At 36.9% G+C, this 23998-nt stretch overlaps 1 protein-coding gene across 3 annotated transcripts in view; it reads right to left on the reverse strand.

The window, feature by feature from the left end:
* Positions 1–5571: 5571 nt before the first annotated feature.
* The window catches only part of PTEN (phosphatase and tensin homolog), a 92124-nt gene continuing 73697 nt past the window's right edge, over positions 5572–23998 (reverse strand). For all 3 annotated transcript variants that reach the window (XM_019430037.2, XM_019430038.2, XM_019430039.2), the window contains 4 exons: positions 19738–19879; positions 14493–14659; positions 11757–11981; positions 5572–9076 (listed from right to left, as the gene is read on the reverse strand). In XM_019430037.2, coding sequence (XP_019285582.1) covers positions 8891–9076; positions 11757–11981; positions 14493–14659; positions 19738–19879 — 720 coding nt within the window. In that variant the 3' untranslated portion in view covers positions 5572–8890. The remainder of the gene's footprint in view (positions 9077–11756; positions 11982–14492; positions 14660–19737; positions 19880–23998) is intronic.

The following is a 23998-nucleotide window of genomic DNA, read 5'->3' on the forward strand; positions in this document are numbered from 1 at the left end:
TAACTTACAGGTCACGAGGTATCCCAGTATCAGTTGCTTGGACTACTTGAGCTCAGTTTTAATACATAAAAAGCATCGTCATACTTAGGGTATTTTTATAGACTATATTTTTGATAAGCTTCGTAATCTCTACAGGTCACATTTAATGGAATATTATTAAATAGAAAAGCATAACTAAATCTTGCCCCAAGTCTCCGGTATTTCAAGTGGAATAAAAATATGGCTAATTCGTTGCAAATTAAGTTTGAGGCTTATTTATCATTACTATTGGAATATTCTTCCAAATTCCAATGAGGTAGGTTTAAGAGACATGCCCAGTAAATAATGTTTAATCTTCAGGCCGAGACCAAAGGATGTACACAAATATTTCTTCTAAACTTACATGACCATTTTTCTCATGTTGGGGAAACCTATTCAGCTACCTTAAGTTTTTTCTAAAGCAAAATAAAATGTAAAAAAAACAAAAACAAAAAAACAACTCATCAGAGTCAGAATAGAAACGAAATGCAAAATTTCCGAAGGAAAGTGTCTTTAAAATCACTTAGAATTGTATTTTAAATTAAGAAAAGAGGAAAAGCTAATAGTTTACATTTTCTTTCAAAATTTCATGCCCCAGGTGCCTGCCCGGACGGAAGAAACCGATCAACAGCAAATACCGTAAGATGATGCTCCAATAAATAAAAAGTTGCAAGCCTCTAACTTATCAAATTAACTCAATTATACTATTTGCCCTTCATCACAAATTTAAATTTTGTGGATCTTGAAATGAGGTAGGAGAAGGAAGGGTTTCCTCCTTTGTGAAAAAAGTTTCTTTTACTATTTAGATATTGGTGTTTTTCAAGAAACTTTTGCTCGTGAGTTAAGAATTAAAGCATATAGCACTAGGCCATAAATTTCACCCCTTTTGTTTCTGGAGTAAGTCAAAATTTACAGCTTGTTTCCCATTGATAAATCATAAATGGCATTTCCTTTCAGCTTTACAGAAATGTTTAAGGCCATAACTTCTACTGAAAAGCGGTTATCAAGTATTTTTGAGACATATACAGATTTCACAAGAAAAAATTTAAAATGAACTAAACTCTGAGAATGAAGAGGAACCTATGTTGTTTATATGGATTTTGCCAAACCAGTTTAGAAAACAGAATGATTTAGATTATTTTGGGTGTCATTCTCAAAAGTTACCCCTAGATAGATATACCAATAATGATCTTATAAAAACCCAGGAACTAATATAGAGTTGTAGGTGAGAATAAAATTTTATAAAGGATAATGGGGTGCATCTTGCTGTTTGATAGGATGGGAAAAAATTCTAATGCCACGGTTTCAGGGCTCTGTTCAGTCCTCACCTTCCCAGTGAGGGCTTTTCCAGACTGTCCTATCACCACTGCAATCTCATCACTTCTGCAAAGCCGAACCCACCCCCCACACCCCACCCCCCCCCCCACCCCCCGCTCCACAATCCCCCAGCCAGCCACCCGCATTGCCTTATATCTGGCCGAGTGCTCGCTGTTTATCACCTAGTATCCCTCGCTGGGATGCAAACCTCATGGGAATGGGGATCTGCCGTTTGCCCATTGGTCTCAGGTACCTAAAACAGTGCCTGGCAGGTGATCCAAATTGACTGACCTGCAATTTTGTTTCTTTATTGCACCATGTTGTTGGTTTTAAGACATTGCCCTTTGTTTGGGTTAATTTTAAATCCCCCTTCCCCGCTTCCTTCTCTGACCCTTCCAAAGCATGTCAGAATATAATTAATTACGCTATGGCAACAAGTCGTCCCAGGATCTCGGTCTAACTTAATATCGGTTTCTTGCTCATGCTAATGTCTAACATGTTTGATTTGAAGACGTTCTGCTCCGTAAAGTCACTCAAGACCCAGGCTGACAGAGCTGCACCATCTGAAATGTGTCCGGTCCCTGGTCACTGCCAGAGGGGAAGAAAGGAGCCCAAGGAGTGTGCGAGGAACTTAATTTGTAATGCCTTCCCTCAGAAGTGTCACCTCACTTTCACCGTCTGTTCATTGGAACTGACTAGTTACCATGGCCCCAGCCAAGCTCAAGGGGGTCGAAGTCGAGGGGAGCATATGAGAGGCTTGGTGGTCATTACTGTATCACATGTAACTCCTATTTCACAGCACGGATCACATTTTATTTTAATAAAACATCATTTCCTCTCCTGGCGTGGAAACTCCTGAGGGCAAAAGAGGGTATGTCTATTTTGATCACTAATATTTTCCAAACATCTTATAAAAGGAAGGGACTTGATAAATACTTGTTGAATAAAAAATTTAAAACCAAATATTCAAAATAATTAACTGTTTTAATTTTTTAAAGAAAAAAATACTCTCCATAGGAAAGCATTTGTTTTTATGTCCATCAGTAGCCAAATGGAACTTGATATCAACATTTCCAATACACCAACTTTGGTTAAATGCACAAGTTTGAAAATAACTCAATGCACACATCAGATGCTACTAACAAGTTCATTAATATCCAAGATTCATTCCTGTATGTCAAAGGTCATCCAAGGTAAACATTATTTTCATTACAATGAACTGTGAGATTCCAGTGAGAACGGTTTGCCTCAATCAAAGGATTTAGTCTCTGAACTTGGGAGTCTAGCACTCAAAAATTTAATTCACCCACCCACCCATCCACACTCGCATTTATAAACTTCCCATTAGGGCAATTTAATGACAGGAGAAAGTAAAAACTGAAAGGGCATTTGTAACCACTTGGTATCATTTGGGCGACTGGATAGGGTGGGCAGAAAATACTAAAGGTGCACGTAAATTAACGCCAATAAATGACAGGCTTCAGAAAGCCACACCTAAACATTTCCAGAATTTCACTAAACAGTTGACAACCTGAAACAGTAGAGCCGTGACTACAAGCCTTGCTCCATTCCAAACAAAACCTCTAACCATTTCAAGAACAGAGGAGAATCCACATGCAACAAGACAGACATTATCTTTAATTAAAAATATATATATATAAATCCTTAACACTTCATTTAAAAATATGTGGCTGTTTTAAAATCTGGTAATGCTCAAAGCTGGCAGCTGACCTCACTCATATATGTAAAAATGTTATTGAAATATCAATATGTTGGTTTATACGTTACGTACTGCCCTGCAGCTGAATCTTTCTCACCAAAATTCTCAAATGACTATCAAAAAAAAAAGCCGCATGTTCTAAGCCCCCAGGACACTAAACACGGTAAGTTCCAGAACTAAAGATGAACCATTCATGAAATACTATTTCTGAGATGCTGGAAACCACACTAGCACAGAGACTTAAAGACAATTGACAGACAAGCGGTAGCTTTTTCTTTTTTTTTTTTTTTTGCAGGTGTTAAACTAACTCACTCTATATTGAACTGTTTGGGAACTACAAAAACTGAAAAGCTTATCCTCTTTTCCAACCTAGGAGGGAAATTGAAAGGTAACAGTGAAGTGAACTACTCATATAGTGTCTCACATATTCCGCTTAACTATTTAACACGTAATTCCAAAATGCAAATATTTAAAATGGCTTTTGAGGAGATGTATCTGCAATGTTAAGCTTGTCTATGCTAAATAAATGTAACTATTTTATTTACTTAGACATGTATCATCCTGATACCAACAGTATCTAAACATTCATAATTAAGCAACCGACTTGGAAAGGGCTCTCAGTAACTGCATATAATCTGCATCTGTAGCATTAGAAAGAATCAATTCACTGCTTATTTTCTGATGTAACTGAATACTGTAAGTTTACGTCAGAAATACTAACCTTATGGGCTTTGAGAGTATGCACAGTACAAATTTTATTACTGAAGAAAATATATATATGAATATACAGAAAAAAATGTATAGTCACTGAAGAATCAATAATGGCCATGTCTCCACACGGGGGAACTAGGAGAGATTATTTTATTGTTGTTGCTATGGAAAAGTATTCTCAAAATAGCTAACTTAAGAACCAAAGGGTATTTATTACCACCAATGAAATTATCTGCCCTTTCCTGTCTTCTTCACATTACAAGCTTTTAAAGCCTGGGCCAACCAATGTGACTTTACCAAGTCTAGCTACCTACATTCTAATACATTTGTAAGGAGGAAGCCCTCTTGAAGGATGGAAAAATAGCAAGATCATGGTTATAAAGGAACAGACTTGCTCCAAAATTAACAACAACAACAACAACAACAACAACAACAACAAAGTGGAGAAGCAACTTAATCATTAGGCTTCCTACAGCAATCTACTTCTATAGAAAAACCAGTCCCTAACATTTCATCTTTAAAAGTTTCAAATACTGTCCTTATACCAGTTTAGACTGATTATACTGTTCCATTCACAAACCTTTCTCTCTGTGCTAGTTAACGGCACTCCGAATCAAAACTTCTACTTACGTCGTTTAAGACTAAGTCTTAGGTGTCTGGCTAGTTTATCTGGCAGGAATAAAAGAGCAAAAACAGTTGGGACGTTAGCAGCAAATTCATTAGATTTAAGGGTTTGATTTTTTGTCTGCCTTTAGAAGCCTGCATGTTAAACACTGGTGATTTTTTAATTCTCAATGGAAATGGTGATGGCATTCACTTAACCAAACTAGCTCAAACTACACTGTAGTGAAAACATGCAATAAAAACAAAATTGCCATTAAATTCCTAGCTTTCAGACATGACCAAGATCTTCTTATAAAACACAGTAATTTAAAACCCCGGTATAGTTTTCGTCCATGCTTAATAGACCTAAAAGTAAAAAAATAAACCTGTGTGCATACCCACACTTTTCATAGTTTAGATGACACATTATTCACGTTCATTTTTTAAAAAAGTCACGTGAGAAAATGTAAACTTGAAATCACATTAAATTCCGCTGTTACCTAAGTGGTCTGCTTTATTTTCAAAACATTGGTGCAAGCTACACTTTCACTTATTGTCTCGCTATGCTTTGTTGAAAGCATATGCCTTCGTCTTTAAACTCTGAAGAACATTAGAAATAACCAGATTAATTCAAGTACACAAAGTCTTTCAGACTACTCTGGAATATCAACTTGTAAATGGCACAAGTCACAATGAGTAGATGACGCTTCCCATATGTTGCCGGCAGTCTCTACAGAATCACAAAGAACGGAAAAGTCACAAAGTTGAAATCTGAAATCCATCTGGGGAAACTATCTTCAGACATCTGGCTTAGTAGAAAAAAAAAAAAAGAAGAAGAAGAAGAAGAAAAAGAAGGGAAGAGAAAAGAAAAGAAAAGAAAAAGAAAAAGGGGGGAAAAAAGGCAGCAACTTTTCAAGAATCCTGAGCTTTTTCAGGATTAGAATGCTACTTAATGTGCTTGAAAGAATTTATGAAGTGCTGACTAAGGCCCTAAAAAAAGTGCCTCTCTTAAACATGAGTAGACAGATACTCTACTCCCAAGCTGACAAAGGCCCATGTTTTTATAACTGCAGGCTTTGCAGGACAGCAAGGAAAAAGAAAACTTACAGAAAACTTAATCACATGTGGCTGCCCATCATTTAAAATTTCAATAAATTTAAGCGACTTAAGTTACACTCTCATTTAATAAAACACCCACACAATGACAAGAATGAGACTTTAATCAGTTTTAAGTGGAGTTTATAACACTAAGAGATAAAGGGTTGTTAACAAACACAATAACAAATGGACATCTGATTGGTATGAGGCATTATCCTGTACACATCGTATTTTTTTGTGTATCCTCAGTGCATAGCATTTACACACAGAGCCACTGCTGCACAGCACAAGAGTATCTGAAGAGGCTGAATCAGAGTGAGGCTGTTTAACAGACTGAAATTTTTTAGTATATATAATCGATATGAAACAGATTGAACTTCTGAACTGGCAGGGTAGAAGGCAGCTGGGCCAGACACTGCAGTTCGAGCCCTCCGGTGCACAGTTCCACCCCTCCGTCCGCATGCACGACACATTGACAGTATTTAAAGGTAAACGAGGCACTTTGTGGCAACCACAGCCATCGTTATGAACATATTGCACAAATTTTCTAGAACTAAACATGTAACTTGTACCCTACTTTTACTTTTTAAAGCTGAAACATCTGATGCTGCCGGTAAACTCCACTTAAGTTTATAACCTGTGCCACAGCAAAGAATGGTGATGCTATTTCTTCAACTACGCCTTAATAATTATGGCCAAAAAAAATGTTCAAGAGGAGCTACAGAGGACTTGTGATGGTACAGGGCCCAATTGTAAGCTTTCTTAAAAGTGATGCCTTCAAGTAACTTCAGACATGTAAGCGGCTGCACATCCAAAGAGTCTAAGTAAGAAAACATTCCAGAAACTCAAAGAGATTACCTACAGAATGCATTTCAGGCTAATTATGAATACTGTCATAAATAAAGTTTTAATTAGGACTCAAAAACCTTTCAGTCATAGCAATTCTTGTCAAATTCTATGGGGATGGTAACTGAAATAAAGGGGAGTAGTATGTATAATATATATTTATATATATAATATATATATATATAATGCCATTTTTCCATTTCCAATGACTACACCATAAAATGTAAGCAAGGCTTCTCAAAAACATTGAAACATTCAAAATCAAAACCCTCATTCAGACCTTCACATTCCAAAGGAAAGATAATAACAGTGCAAAAGCCCATTATAACGTCATTATTTATGACCTGGCCCTCCATGTTACATATTGGAACAACACAAGTTATGTTTTAATATATACTGTGCCCAAAAGTGTAACAAATAACAGTATTAATAACTATCATCAAAACATGAATAGTTGATTTTCATTTTAGTCAACAATTTTCAGCTTTTACGAAAGAAAAGGTGGCATATAAATTTCAAGGCTGAGATCTTAGCAACAGTTGTCTCTAACTTTACCAATTTAACTGGTGAGCAATCAGTTCTCTGTATATCAATGTTTCAATACAAATGTGTAAATCCTAAGAGCTTTGTTAAAAATTTAAAAATTTTTTATTCGTTGAATGAAACTGATGAGGTATGGAAAACATGTCAACATTATATATACCAAGAATATTTTTGATGAAGTTCTGCCTAATCTGTTCACCATCAAACTCTAAAAATGCTGCTCTAATAGGTCCTAATGCAATCTGTATTTGTAAATTAACTAGGGTCAGACCACAGCTAGTGAACAATTTCAGCACCAAGAAGTTATTGAAAATGAGATTTTACACCATTAAGAAATCAATTGGCTGGATATTTCAATGTTTCAAGGTCAGGGTACAATTTGAAAGACACCAAATTTCGGGGGTGGGGGGACTTCTTTTTAATAACATCTTCACATTAGCTTTACAATAGTAGTTGTATTCTGCTTAAAATCATATGCAGTCTGGGCATATCAAATATATGATATTTAAGAAGTGAAATTGAAGCCCTAGTCCTAACTCTAGCACTATGAAGAAATGATTCAACACTGCACATTAAAAGAAAAAAAATCTATTCTTTCAATAAAAATCGATAAAAGCATTATGTGGGACAATTTCTACTGAAGAAGTAAATGCCTTATTATTTGTGCAGTGTTGAAAATTTACTGCAACTCTAATTTCCTTTTTAACACAAATAATGTCCTTTTAAATATAAACATTATATGTATTCAGTATTCAAGTAAAATTCCCTAACAGTTAATGACATTTAAAAAATGTGCAAAACTGCAAAACTCATTGTAATAGAATGTGTAAGGTCAAAAGGGTGGGACGGCTGACAGCTATCGGATTGAATAAGTGCATCATAAATCTTTAAAGAAAAAAAACGCTTACTGTAGAATCTCAAATTGAAATTTCCTGTGCAGCATTACAAAATATTTTATATTCAATGAGAAAAAAAGCAGCTTGCAGGCAGCACATGAAGCATCCACAGCAGGTATATGATTGAAAACTAATAACGTAAGTGTATGCAGTCGACTGATGTAGGTACTAATAGCATCTGACTTTTCGCACTGGCCTTGATTACACAGGAGATGGAGCGGTCACTACAAGTGAGAAAACATATTTAATAAGTCATTGTCAATTTTTAAAATGTTTCAAGCCCATTCTGTGTCGATAGCCTCCACATTTATATGGTTAAGTCATTGTTGCTGTGTTTCTTATCTATGACCACATTATTTTTATATCCCTTCATTTGTGGATTCTTAACAAGTTGTGGAAGGTTCATTCCTGTACCCCAATACAGATTCACTCCCTCTAGCTGCCTTTTCTAGCACCAATATGCTTAAAAAAAAAAAAAAATGCACAAAACAACAAGCAGTGACAGCGGCCAATTCCTCAAACGTCCAGATTAATAACTGTAGCATGCTAAAGAAAGGTGCGTGGAAATAGCTGGAGACGGCATACGGTCCAGAGTCCAGCGTGAAACCCATCCCTTTCTGAGCACTCCCTCCATCCCCGACCCGAACACATGCATGAGAATGTAGCGGAACCCTCGAGAAACTCCTCTTAGCCAACTGCAAACTTCTCTGTTGCCACAAGTGCAGAGGGGTAGGATGTGAACCTGTATGTCACAAAACTCTTTAGCCACTTCAGTTGGTGACAGAACACAAAATGAGAAATTCCTACGTATACACATCAGTCTGTCTCCACTTTTTATAAAACTGGAATAAAATGGGAAAGTGCCATCTTTATTTATCCTAATTGAATTTTAAATGTCCTTTTGACACAAAAAGGTATATACATGACACAGCTACACAACCTTTTTTCAACTGGACAACAAGTGTCAAAACCCTGTGGATGTATAGGGTAAAACAAGATTGGTCAGGAAAAGAGAATTGTTCCTATTAACTGGTAATCTGACACAATGTCCTATTGCCATTAAAAAAAAAAGGTCCAATTTCAGTTTATTCAAGTTTGTTTTCATGGTGTTTTATCCCTCTTGATAAAAAAAAAAAATTCAGACTTTTGTAATTTGTGTATGCTGATCTTCATCAAAAGGTTCATTCTCTGGATCAGAGTCAGTGGTGTCAGAATATCTATAATGATCAGGTTCATTGTCACTAACATCTGGTGTTACAGAAGTTGAACTGCTAGCCTCTGGATTTGATGGCTCCTCTACTGTTTTTGTGAAGTACAGCTTCACCTGGAGAAAGAAGAGAAGGTTTAAATGGAAAAATCCATAAATCTGACTAATCTTAAAAAATAGAGATCTTTACTAAGTAATTTAAGATTTGTTTTTAAAAGCGCTACGACAAATATGATCTTTAAAAGGCAGCTGCCTTTTAAATGACCCTCTTCTTCAGATTCCCTCTATGTTCTTTCTTACAATACACTAAAAAGTTATACTGGAATGTTAAAATACTAGTCTTTAATAAGCATAAGCTGCAAGCACGGACTAAGTAATTCTACAAAAGAAATGCACTGAGCCTGAAGTTCATCAAGTTTACCAAATGTATTTTCCATCTCGAAATTCAACGTACAAAAAGCTGAGTTCCGAAAGAACATTTCACTTACTACCGGTCTGAACCTCAATATGTTTTCTGATACAAATGATACTGAACAAATACAAATGCTGTATCATAAAAATACTGCTCAACAATGATGTTTAGGATCCCATCAGCCCTAAAAACCTCCCATGAGGAGAGAACATCACACAGTGATCAGAACAGTGGACCAAGGGCCTTTTTACAGGCACAGCCGAGTTAACTGTCAAACAAGTCGACAAAGGCAGGTATTTCTGTTTTAAAGGCGAGGAAGCTAAGGCCCAGAGAGTTCAGGCAACTTGCTGAAGGCCACATATCTAGTAGGTGGTGGATGTGAGGCTTCGGGGAGATCTGGCAGGAAGCCCCTCGCTCATTCTCTTAAATCGGCAGCCCCTCCCTCATGGTCCAACAGTCTTCATCAATTCTTCTCTTCCACCCAAAATCCGTTCCATCAGTGACTCCTTTCAGTTCCACCTCCAAAATGCCATCTGTCCCCACCCTGACAGCTTTTCATTGTGCCCCACAGCCACCACGATAGTCCAAGCAAGCACCGTCTCCACTGGATTAAACCACAGCAACAGCTTCTCAACTCACCTCACAGCTCCGTTCTTGCCTCCTCTCCCTACTCTCCTCTCCAGTCTACATTTTGAAGGAGTGGACAGAATGAACTTTTAAAGACAAAATTCAGATTATATCCATCCTGTGCTGAAAACACACCAACGTCTTCACACACAGACTCATGTGCTTTAGTCAAAATGACTCCTCCACTGCTCCTCAAAACTACCCAAATTATTCCTGTCTCAGGACTTTTGTAACTGTCTCTGTCCTTCTCTCTTTCCCTAGATATTTATATAGCTCACTCGTTCCATTAAGGCCCTGATTAAATGTCACCTGCTTGTAGAGGACTTCTCTTAACTATCCACCTAAAAACACACACCAAATGATCTCCGCTTTATTTGTTCACAAGCACTTACCATGATATGGTACTTGTTTACTGATAACTGAAATACTTTCTATATGTAATCGCAAATACATATTCTTGTGATATTAAAACAGAAAACAATAAAGCTAGAGGAAGTCACACTGTAAAAGCTAGTAATTAAGGAAAATACAGCGCTAGGTAAAAGACCATCATCAATGGAAACCCGTGAATTCTAAAAGACACTTATAGACACTTAAAAGAAATATAAGATCTAAAGCCACTTAAAAATGGATTTATTTTCACTTAAAATATGTAGCCCCTTTATTTTTATTATTACTAGCAATATTCTTATACTTACAAGCTATAGTTAGGCTTGTTGTATACTACAAAAATGGAATGAGGCAAAACAAGGAAGAGAGAATTTTTTAAAAGAGAAAGGAGAAGGGTATGGTGAAATAAAGGGGGGGAGGATCAAGTAGAATAAGAAATAAGAAAGGAGAAAAAAAGGGCAAACTAACCACTTGGAAATATTTATAGATCAGCTTTTCATAGAAAATTCTTATCTATAGACAGGAGCAGAAATACACACACACATCACATATAGATAAAAGTAAATGAAGCAAATACTTCCACAATATGAGGAAGCGGACAGAGTTTTAGAATGGGATTAACACCAGAGGATGATGAGCGAAGGCCTTCCAGGGCACGAGAGACCGAAGCTAAGGCTACAACAGGAAGGCCGAGTGCGGGAAGGGCAGGGGAAAGGCAGAGGGTTGAGAGGTACACGGAGAAAAAAAGAACCAAAAGGACTGGAGGCAGGAGAGCTTAGCCTGTGGAAGAACTGAAGACAGCCCAGAATGGGGGACTCTCGGGGAGCAGGGGGCATATGGCTAGTGCTGATGTAGGAGGGAGGCCTGTGCTGAATTAGGTAGGTCCTTGTAGGTCCTATCAAAAAACCACAAGGTCTTTAAAAAGGATGAACAGGAGTGACACAATCACATCTATTTTAAGATCACTCTGTGGAGTTGAGAATATATGGGAAGGGGACAAAGGTAGGAATTGTAAGAACATTCCCTAGAAGTCATTCCCAAATGACTGAGCTCCCTTCTACTTCTTTCTTCCCCCAGTCCTACTTCACATCCTGCTTAAACTTAACTCCCCTTCCCAACCCCTGCCTCAGATTTCACCAAACAACCACACAGAAGAGGGTTAAGAAAAAAAAAAAAACATACTTTTTTTTTCTTTACTCTGTGTGCATCCTTGTTAGAAACTCAAGTTACTGATATGTAAATATTGCTTCTGAATAGTACTTAATTTAAAACTTAGTCATGCCAAGTCCTTCACCAGCTATACACCTAAAATTAGACACACACATACACAGAGCCACCCAACAATTCCTCAAAATGTTTTTGACTGACCTTAAAATTTGGAGAAAAGTAGCGGTTGGCCTTGTCTTTATTTGCTTTGTCGAGATCATTTTTTGTTAAAGTGAGTACTAGATATTCCTTGTCATTATCTGCACGCTCTATACTGCAAATACTATCAATTTCTTGATCACATAGACTTCCATTTTCTACTTTTTCTGAGGTTTCCTCTGGTCCTGGTATGAAGAATGTATTTACCCAAAAGTGAAACATTTTGTCCTTAAAAAAAAAAAAAAAAAAAGACAGATTGTAAATTTTTTTTAAAGAAGAAAATATATCCCTTATATTAAACATCTGCCCCAAGAAGTCAGTAACCTAAGCCACGTGCCGTTTGCTATTTTGAATAAAGACAAACACACAAAACTTGGCAGTCTGGGTTATCTGCCACATCTAACTCACATAAGATTATTCTTTTGTTCACATTTTAGACCAAAATTGGAACTCCACAAGTTCCAAAATAACTTACTTTTGTTTTAAAGCCTTAAGTAAAATATCACCTTTCTTGTCTAATGTTAGCTTTAAGAAATGTTTTGAGTTCATATGTATGTACGTATTTAAAACAAAATTGTAAGTGGATTTAATTTCCTCTGTCTCAACAAGCTATCTATTACGAATTTAATAAACGTTCCTGAAAAGTCAGCACGACTTCTCAAGATAGCAAGGCGGGCACATTTCTACTTCTGAAGCAATACAAACAAACATTAGGTGGCTCCTGTTCCTCACACGACAGTACGAGTGTACATTTGGAGACTTTCACAACGTGGGGGAAGGAAGACCAGCAATTCTGACTTTTTTTATGTTATAAAATGCCTATTTTTAAAAAATCGCTTCTTACTTATAATATGATGTCTTGTTAATCAAAAACACACCAGAAGTTCATGACTTGAAGCCTTTCCTGACCAACACACAAAATGCTCTCTCTCTCCCCTCTCCCCTCTCCTAATTACTGGAAGTTGGCCTGTACGGATCACCTGACAGTTAACGATGCGCAGCCTCCTTGTGGCATCTCATCTCATTTAAATTGCCGGTTAAATCCTTTATTCTAATTTATCTTCAAGTTCTGTTATTTTCCCAGAAAGATGGTAAGACCTTTAGGTATCTTACATTTAAAACTGTCTTTTTATCTTTTAACAATACCTAGCAATGTCATATATAAGTCTTTTAAAAAATATTAATTGCAATTATTTTAGCAAAGTCATTGAATTAGTAACTATATCCATATTTACTTAGAGTCAGAAGAACATAAGCTAGTAATATTTAAATCTCCACAAGTGGGGATTCTGTATAGATAACTGATTACACTACAACGGTTTTTGTTTAAATCACAGCAACATTTCTAACAGGTAGGGGAAATCACATAAAATGGAAATAAACATAAAGTAATCCCAGATACAGACGTATTACAAATAATGATCTAATCTTAAATTCTGCATGTATTAATGTACAGACGATAACTGAAATAAGAACTTATGCACTCCTAAAGGTATAGGGAAACAGTGATGCAGCTGCCTGTTTTCAAAAGAAAATATAAAACTTTATGTGTGCCAGTCTTATAACAAATAGAAGGAAAAGAAATACTTACCTTAATTTTAAAACACTTGCTAATGCTTCCTGGATTATTGAAAAATAATTTTCCAAAGTTACTGAGATATATTTAACTTTCATTTATACAGAATAGGTAGGAAATGGGTTTCTGGCGGAAGAAAACCAGCTCAACATTTTGTAGAGCTATGTGGATTCCCAGCTGTGTGGATTCTGGATATAGGAGACTGTATTTCTTTGGATAAGTCAAAGTAGAATTTAAAATTTTTGTAATAAATGAAACTTCCTCTTATTTTTTTTTTTAAAGCTAAATATCAGGAAAACCAAATCAGTCCTATTACTGAGAATGTCTAAAGACTGGCAATACATTATCTAGCATGTTCCATGAGCAGTACTAACATACAAAGGTAGTATTTTTGTTCACTACTACCCCAAAAGTTTGCACCTTAGGCACACTTACCTTAAATGTTCACTCAGTATTGTAAGCCAAGACAGTTTAAGAATGAGCTCTCGCATTCCCTAATTATAGCTCAGTAAGACGCAAACCTCACTAACTTCCTAAACCTGCATATTTAATACCACATTGTTTTCATTCTTTATTACTTCCTTTGCATATTAACTGATCTTCTATCTAAAATTCAAAATATTCGATAAACTTGAGGAAGTTAAATATAAAATGATCTGGTCTCAGGAACCATGAACCCTAATGGGGGGGAAATGGTTTGTGTCATTACACAAGACCATGAAACACATCTTTATTTATACATATACACTAAATCTTCTACAAACTGATAGCCCCTTGCTAATTTCTTAGTGCCTGCTCATCCTTTCCAGAAGGATTATAACTGATTTAATGGGGTATACAATCTTTAATACTTTTACAAAATTTCTCTGCATAACCCAACTTAAAGAACGTTCATCTCAAATTATAATATGTCATAAGGACTTTCCCTTCTAATAAGACTTTTTACCATCAGAATGGCTCATCAATGCTGTAGTACGCAAAGCGTGTGCAGATTCAACAGAAAACCAATTATAATTCATGAATGTCTGTCATAAAATATATCTTATAATCTCTCCTTACAAAGTGATTTCTGCTTAACCAAATATTTTAAGCAAAAGATCTAAGGTCGCCGTCTGAGGTATGGTGAGTCCGGGTATTTTTCCCACTACAAGTAAAGTGCAAACCTTTTTTAGCATCTTGTTCTGTTTGTGGAAGAACTCTACTTTGATGTCACCACACACAGGCAGCGGCTGAGGGAACTCGAAGTACATGAACTTGTCTTCCCGTCGTGTGGGTCCCGAATTGGAGGAATAGATCTTCACCTTGAGCTGGCAGACCACAAACTGAGGATCTGCGTGGTGAGATACACATTAGCATCATTTCACAGGAAATGCCTTCAAGTGCCAGACTGCCAAAAACTGTTTAAATGATTACTATTAGCAATATACACAAAACAGTAATTCTGCACCTGTAACCCTGATCTAAGACAAATCAACGGAAAAACTAAGGTCAAAAAATATAATCAGTCCAAAAGTTTCTCTAACTCGTACCTTCAACATAAGGTTCTACTCACTGTATGAAAACCAATCTGTTTTACAAACAGTAAGTCCCAACATTAGACTTCTGGCACTGCACTTAACATCAAATTTTAACATTAAGTTGTAAAATACCTAACATAAACTAGATTGATAATTAAAATGCTACAATAATTTCCTGGCACATTCATATTTGCTGCAGTATTTTAAAGTCTCTACCATGTAACAAAACCCACCAAGTACAAACCACTACATGTTCACAACAGGCATGAGAACATAATCTGTAACAAAGTTATACGAAATTCCATAAACGCAAGACTGAATATTTATAAAACAAAACATTAATCATGATTTATTTTACCTATAGCTCATATTTTATTTCTTAAAGGTATATAAAGCCATCATCATGAGAAACAGGAAGAAAAGGGTGTGAAATGTCCGCAAAGAAATACAACAGACTCAAGCACCAATTGAAGCACAACCCCCCTCCCTCCAAACACACTGCATTTTCATCAACACATATTTTGGCTTTGGCCCCTGTCTGTTTCAAAATAAAGGGAAGGACTACATGGTTTAGTGAGTAACCTTATGAATAAGAAGTGTGTGTTGAAGGAAATATGCCAAGACAATCAAGAAGTAAAATCCTAAGCCTGCAAAGAGTACTAGAAATTTTCGTATATGTTCCATTCGCGCGCGCGCACACACACACACACACACACACACACACACACACACAGACACACACACAGGCATAAAATACTCAGCATCAAAAGGCATCATCCTTAAAGATGAAAAAAGAAATATCACATTGTTTATGAATGTGGCCAACAACTGAGAACAAAGCAAAAAGCTTATCCAAGCTAGATGAATTTTCTGGTTTAATAAACGTGCTGGCCCATCTATGCAATATCAAAAGCAGTATCAGCACTCACATAATAAATGGGTTTGATAATAGCATACTGGGCTTTTCTAATATGAATTTGTGAGGCACTTATCATGAGAAAAAGGGCACTCCAAAAAAGGGAAACATTCTACCAACCATCTGTCAATAATTGTCACTCCCTTGACTAAAGGTTCAAAGTACAATGAGCCATTTTACAGGATTTTACCTGATTCCGAAATTTTCTGGCTTGAAGAAGCAAACAAAAAGGTACGATTTCAAAACTGTGATAAAAATCGACCAGGATGAAAATGCCTTGTAATCTTATTAATTCAAACTCCTAATTCAGAACCTGATAATCCTGATTTTAGGACTTTAAACTTCGTATTAACTGTATAAGCCAGATTTCAAGTGAACTACAACTAAAATGTGTATCTTCAGGAACCCCAGAATAGTCAAATCAATTCATAAGCTAATTACAATTCAGTGTTACTTAGACTTTACCCCCAAAACTAAGATAAAAAGTTTTAACAAAATTAAGTGGAAAAGATTTTTTCAAATCACTAAAGAAAATAATTTTCCCTACATTGTGAATTTCCCATTTTAGATATCTCACACCTAATTTATCAGAAGTCCAACAAGAGTATGGTTCTGCTGACTTCTAGACACAGTTCAGATTTTTTTCCTTTGATGTAACTGTGTTCTAAAGAAATGACAAGTCAATACCTGGTAAACAAAAATCAGAATTAAATTTTTTTGACATGTGTATACTGATAGAGTATTGACAGAAAAATCACAGTGATCATCTTGTTAACATTTTGACCCTTTCTGATGTTAAAAGTAGAATAACTTTTCCTTTATTTAGAAAATATTAAGACAATTCTCAAATATGAAAAAGGCCGCTAACCCCTGAAGCTTTGCAAAAATGTTCTACTTTCACAAGTTTTCTTTTCTTCACTGACTCCTTATCTCCTCGAGCCCAAACCTGCAACTCCACGTCTCCATCCTCATCATCCCGGCCCCTCTGGGCCTCACCATCCCACCCCTCTGGGCCTCACCATCCCGGCCCCTCTGGGCCTCACCATCCCGGCCCCTCTGGGCCTCACCATCCCAGCCCTCTGGGCCTCACCATCCCAGCCCCTCTGGGCCTCACCATCCCACCTCTCTGGGCCTCACCATCCCGGCCCCTCTGGGCCTCACCATCCCGGCCCCTCTGGGCCTCACTATCCCAGCCCTCTGGGCCTCACCATCCCGGCCCCTCTGGGCCTCACCATCACGGCCCCTCTGGGCCTCACCATCCCGGCCCCTCTGGGCCTCACTATCCCCTCCCCGTGCGACCCTTTCGTAGAAGGCTGGTTAACTTCTAGCTCTGTTTCCTGATGCTCCCCAAAGTATCAGATAGACTCACACCTAACAGACCCGTACTTTCAAGCACTCACTATCCTCATGTAAACAGCTCACCTTCTCCGTGATACTCATTTTTTTCTTTCATACCTTCTCTGTGTATTAATCACATGGCCAGAATCAAAACTGACAAAATATCCAGATATAAATGGCAAAGCAAAAAGTAATCAAATCCTACTGATTGCCTTAGCAAAGCACATCTGGCTTACGGCAAGTCACACAACTGGTTTCCCTTCCCCCATTTTCCCCCATCTTGCAACCTCCACTTCCTCCAAAGCCACACTTAAAACACAGCATATGCCTCCAGAATTGTCACTGATGCCATAGTATTTATCGCCTCTAGTCTGATAACCCCATTCAAGGTCCTCTTATAGTCAACCACACATTCCAGTCCTCTTCTATTCTCTGTGTCTACCCTCCTGTCCAGCTCATTTCCTACTGGTATGCTTCAATGCAAGCTATTTCCTATTGCCTGTAATACTTCCTTCGGTTTTAATGCCAATCTAAGCTGTATGCTTTCTCCAATGTTCACTGAGAATCCGACTTCCTCCATGAAACTATTTGACAAGCCCCAAAACTTTTATTTTTCTGAGTATACCATTTATAACTTATACATATAATCTCCCATTCAATTATGTATTGCTTTTGTTATAATACAACTTCATTACATAGTATTAAATCACAGTGCATAAATGGAGAACTAGAAAACTGATAAAGATTAAAAAGATGTCAGTAGTCAGTAATTTTAAAAGTTTAAATGTAATACTGAGAAGAGACCAAAAAAGAAAAGGCCACCACAATGTTTAAGTGGAAGCAGGCAGAGCACAACTGATAGATTTTTGCTGGAGGAGGTGAATGTGAAAAAATTACACTAGATAATAAGACTACTGAACTGAATGTTCTCCTCCCCTTAGCAAATGTCCCTAATCTGTAATACCTTTCTTTTGGCTCTTAAAACTGATATCTACCCTACAGGAAGAGCAGGAGTTTTTCCTTCCTTCTTCCTTCTCCTCTATGAATTTAAGTCCCTATGTCAATTACCTCTGACAGTTCAGTGCCTTGCATTTAGAAGTTTTTATCAAAAACATTATTATTGTTTTGATATAGCTGGCTAATACAACACTGTTATATTAGTTTCAGGTGTACAACACAGTGATGCCACAACTCTACACGTTACGCTGTGCTCACTAGAGGTGTGGGTACAATCTGTCACCATGTGACACTATTTCAGTACCACTGACTATATTCCCTATGCTGTGCCTTTTATCAGCACTTTCAAAAATTGTACTGAGATGACAAAAGCATCAGTGAGGTCTCTCAGAAGGCTCTGTATAACATGTTATATTAATAACTCTGTGGTCGTGATGAAATTATCTAGTTCTAAGAACGTAGGAAAGATAAGATGAAGGTGATTACACCTAACTGAAAAGGATAAACACAACCAAGAAATTAATTTCCTAGGTACAAATTAATTTAGGGATAGAATTTTTTAATTCCGCAAATATTTTCAAGAAGCGAAACTTAAAGCTAAAAACTAAAATCACTAACAAATTACAGAACTCACTGAAATATTATTAGAGGTATTCGAAGAAATAATGTCGTGGGATCTTATCTACAAACTACAAAACTGCACTCTAAATAATAAATAAATAAAACGTATTTCTTAAACATGACAACATGGCTAGTCACTGCCAAGGCAGAGCTAACATGCTTCTGATAAAATTCTGATACAGGAAAAAGCAGCAGCAGTCTGATCTTTCACAGGGTTGGATGATACTTCCTTCTATGCGTTCTCTCTTGACTCACTGCTCTGGGTCTGAGTATGAAGGCTCCTACCAGGCTGGCTGAGAGCTCCAGCCAAGAATAGCAGCGAAGCAGAACAGGACTGGGGTGACTGAGGAAGGCTTACAGAGGTCAGGGTAAGCCAGAGGTCAATGTGAGGCAGACATCACCGACATTATTCTATTTAGTATGTATCTAGGAAGTTTTCAGATCTCAAAGTATCTTCATTGTATTGATAAGCAAACGCAAAGACAGGTAGACGGTGTGCCCGGGGTTATACAGTACAGCAATGACAGAGCTAGAACGCGAACTTGGATCTAAATCCAGGTTTTCTCTAATACTCCACATACTTTGACCCAACCCTATTCACTCAATATACTTCAGCTTTTCACCACGTCTTAGTCTTATCATTGTTTTTCTTTTTATTGTCCCAGTCACTATTACCATCACCATCTAGTCTTCCTAAGATATCAAGGAATCAGTCCCTGCCCCGACACCAATAAACTAACAAATCCCACCGCCACTCTGATGGTACATCTCTAACGGGATAGGTTTTCCAGTTACCTGATCACAATTTAGGCTGCATTTGGTAGATGCAGCAAAGAATGTTTCTTTCATAAATGTAATTTTGCTTCCAAGACATTATATTTATTGGCTTTCTTAGTCCAATGTGCTAAATTGAGCTACTTAATTAGTCTGGATAGTTCAGACATATATGCCCCTGCATAAATGTTAAGTGTTGTTTCTGTCTAGATTTTTATGTAAACTTCTACATATGTTCAGAAAAGTGTTCCAATACACGGAAGGATGAGAATTTAGAGCACTTACTGCAAGTTCCGCCACTGAACATTGGAATAGTTTCAAACATCATCTTGTGAAACAACAGTGCCACTGGTCTATAATCCAGATGATTCTTTAACAGGTAGCTATAATAATAAACATAGCGCCTCTGACTGGGAATAGTTACTCCCTGGTGGACAGGAAAAAAAAGAAAGAAAAGCCACATTCAAAAGAAAAATTCCATTATAGTTATTTCACTAAATTGTTATGGTTACATGGGTTGTGCCCACTGAAGAACATACACACATTAAAAATTTGACCTTAAATGATTAATATTTAAATCCACCTCAACAACACAGTAAACCAGAGCAACATCGGTACAAAGGAAAATACGAGAAGAACTTTTCTCCCTTAAAATATAGTTATCACAATACCCTCATTTATTCAATGGTCACAGCAATTCCCCGGCCCAGGAACCCGATAAGCAAAGGCCACTGCAGCTGTGTCTTGACACACAGGGCCTCCCGTAAAAATGTATGGACTTTTATTAAACGCACAATTCCTCAAAAGCTTGGTTATTTTTCAGGCAAAAGTATATCAGAATCAGCAGCGTACATGAAGGCACAGTGCCTTTAAGAGACAGAAACAGTAGCAGCAAAAAGTGATGGCCACAGACCCCAACAAATCCAGGAACATGTGGCTGGCATAAACGGAGACAAGAGTTCCACAACAGAGGTTCCTCAAGATGTCCCCAAGCTGCACGTATCTCTTTGCGGAAGAAACCAGGGACAGACATAATGTTTGAGAAAACGTAAGTATTACAAATGCTAAAAATATATTTAATTCATGTGCTATTAAAAAAACCCCACTTATCTAAAGAAAAAATCTAATGTGCGCAGCCATGCATTCATTAGTGATGCAGAATAAATGAGGCATTAGGGTACTTATTTAAGGTTTCTTTTCCTATTACATGTGTGACTTCAGAAAAATCTTAAGCATTTTAACTTAGAAATAAAAGGCAAATAGTAACATTAAGCTGTCTGACAGTTAAAAGTGACTTGCAAAAAAGTTAAAAGTATATTCAAGAGAAAAAAGAATGAGCAGTATTTGTAAGTTGTTATCTAAATTTCCTAATGTGTTAAGAACTCTGGACACAAATGCTTTTAATAAAGTACGTTTATGAGTTTAAAGACAGATACACAGAATAGCAGGTAAACAGGTATTCACTGTAGTATTCTCAGTAATTTTTAAAAGTTAGCACAAGTTCATTACAATTAAAAAATATATAAAATGTCAAAAATGGATAAAAGCCATTTCAAATCAGGACAAACGATTTAAGATTTTGGCTCCAGTGCAAAGACCATACAATCAGAAGACTTGGATTGAAAGCTGACAGTCAAAATACAAACTCTGATTTGTTTCCTTGGAAAAATGAAGACAGTTAATAAACGGCCTATCTTCTTCACAGGATTCTCACGAGGATTAAACACTACATGCAGTTACACAAAAGCATGCTAAACTGACAAAACGTTATGCAAATCCTAATTAGTGGTTTTAGAAATTCTATCTATATTTAAAGTACAATTTTAGAAGAAATGGAATTTTAGTCCCGTGTAGAGTATTTTCTTAAAGAAATAGCAGTGAAATAGTATTACTGTGAAAAGCTGCTATAAAAATTAATGTTAAAATCATTGTTAAAGTTTACAAGTGTTTAAACTTAAAATGGTTTATCACATTATTTAATGCTACTTTGGCAAACAACACACTTTATCAAGATAAAACACAGAATTGCAAAGCAGGTTGGGGGAAAATAGCAGACGGAAGACGGCTGGGCAGGAAGGAATCTTTTTTGAACCATGTGAATTTATGATCCAGTCTATAAATTAAATTTAAATCTACAAAATTCAATCAATGGAAGTCCATAAGAAGACCAAGTTGTCAAATTATTTGTTGGGGTTTAGTGGAATGACAGATGACCTCTTCCTCTTTATCTTCTTGGTATAAGTTTGTATGAATAATTTAAAGGTTTTCAAAGCTTTAATTTTTCTCAAGTAGCAAGTAATTGGTAGCATATCTATAATGCAGCTGTTTATATACAGAGTCAATCCTTACCCAAAGGGCTAGGCACATGTATAGAGAAAGAATGTATGAATGTGTTAGATGTCAACACCGCGTGAATACTTGTGTCTAAATACAAGCTGAACCAAATTACTGACACAATTCAAAGAAAAACACTGAAAAGCACAATTTAAATTTAATTAATGACTTTACCATCAAATTACGCATAACTAAGCTTCCGCGACTTAACTTTGTAATTCCTACCTACCAGCACCTCCAATTCACTATATTCGGATTAGCAGACATAACAAAGTAGGAAGGCTCAAATATGTATGGACCCCAGGCCTCAATGTGTCCTCTCTCTTCTCATCTCTCATGGCCACGATGCACACTTACTAAAATTTAATTAATGGTACAATGAATCAAACTGTTATCTAGATTTTGAAATGAGTGAATGCAACTTCTGTACTAAATTGACAATGCAAATTTATAACACTTGAAATATTGTATTTCCTGAATTCATATACTGAAAATAATGGCTTATGGGCATGTTTTACCTATAGCATTTTGAATATAAAGACTTCATATAAAATATCTCTTTTAAACTCTAAGAAATGAACATTTTTAGGCTCTTCAAAATTTGTTTTACACATATGAAAAGTGGGCTAACCTTTAAAGCTCCTGGAGATTAAAAAATACTACATGTTTTCAAAATGTCCACTTTTCATTTAAATGAACCAAGAACACTTAAGCTTAAACTGGTCTATAACTATATCCTAAAAGTTATTTCCACCCTCTACCACTAATGACCCACTCTAAACGGGAAGAAAATTACTTATATTCTTAACCTTTTCATCCTCAAATATAACTTCTAAAACATTCTAATTTTGGCTATACTTAGCATTCTTCAGATCTACTTAACACCACATTCCTGGCCATCCTCTCAAAAGGCAGTCCTCGATTCTCGATTCTCCGAACCCCTGACGCTCACAGACCAGGAGGAAGGGTTCAGGAGGCGGCTTGGTGTTCCTCCCACTGTTGTTCAGCCACTTTCTACAGTCTTTACTCGGTCTCCCTGACTCCTGATTTCCATCATTCAATACCTCGTTCTTCTGGCACGCACGGATTAAACTCTCGACCACAGGGATTTCAGCACTCTGTTGAACCACTCTCTTTCCATGCTGTCCCATACATCATCCTCAATGAATTTAGCTCCTATTTCACTGGGGACCCTTAGGTCATCCAGTGTGGGCACTCACCAAATTCCCTTCTCCCATCTTAAAATTTCTTTACTCCTGATATTTTATACAAGTGTCTCTTCATGTTCGCCTAGGTTCCATATTGGCAATCGCTCTATTAATTAACCCCTCTCTGGCATTTGCCTCTGCTCTACCTGTTTCCTCCAAATAATCAGCTCAGGTAACCCTCATTCTTTATCCAAAACAAACAATTTAAAGACTGAAAATTCACACTTTCCCCAAATCTTGTATCTCTCTCAAATTGACATCCTCTTTCTCTATATAAACTCTGAAAAGAGGATGCCTGGGTGGCTCAGTCAGCTGAGCACCCGACTCTTGATTTCAGCTCAGGTCATGATCCCAGAGTCATGAGATCGATCCCTGTGTCAGGCTCCACGCTGAGTGTCAAGCCTGCTTGAGATGCTTGCTCTCTCTCCCTATGCCCCTCTCCCCTGTTCATGTGCACGCTCTCTTGCTCTCTCTCTTAAAAAAACAAAAACAAAAAACAACAAAAAACAACTCCCAAAGGTAAGCCTCCACTCCTTACCTCATAGGAATCTGTTATTATGAGGCTGATTTCTTCATGGTCATTTCCTACTATTTTCTTAGTCCCATCTTGGATCACTTTTTGTCGCCATTTTGAAAATTCTCTGCCTGTCACAGGACCCAATCTCTAAAGGTTTTCTCCTATCCTTACTGGCTATCTTGTTTCTTCTTGTCCCTAAAGGTAGGCATACCTCAAAAATCTGATCTTAGAGAGCCCCTCTTTGTCAATCCTCTGTTATTTATAGTAGTTTACTTATCGATCTTAAACATTAACTCCAAAACCTGTGTCTCTCAATATGACTTCATTCCCAACGCCCAATACAGAATCTCCAATACTTGGCTGGACACTTCTAGCCAAAAACTTTAGAAGCATTTAAAACACACCATACCCAAAAACCGAAGCTTTCATATTCTTCCAACCTCTTGTTATTTCTATTAATGATATTCACTATTTTCTCCAGCACCTG

This window comes from Panthera pardus, unplaced genomic scaffold (genome assembly GCF_024362965.1).
Source record: "Panthera pardus isolate Hobbes unplaced genomic scaffold, ASM2436296v1 HiC_scaffold_22, whole genome shotgun sequence".
In the NCBI taxonomy this organism is placed as follows: Eukaryota; Metazoa; Chordata; class Mammalia; order Carnivora; family Felidae; genus Panthera; species Panthera pardus.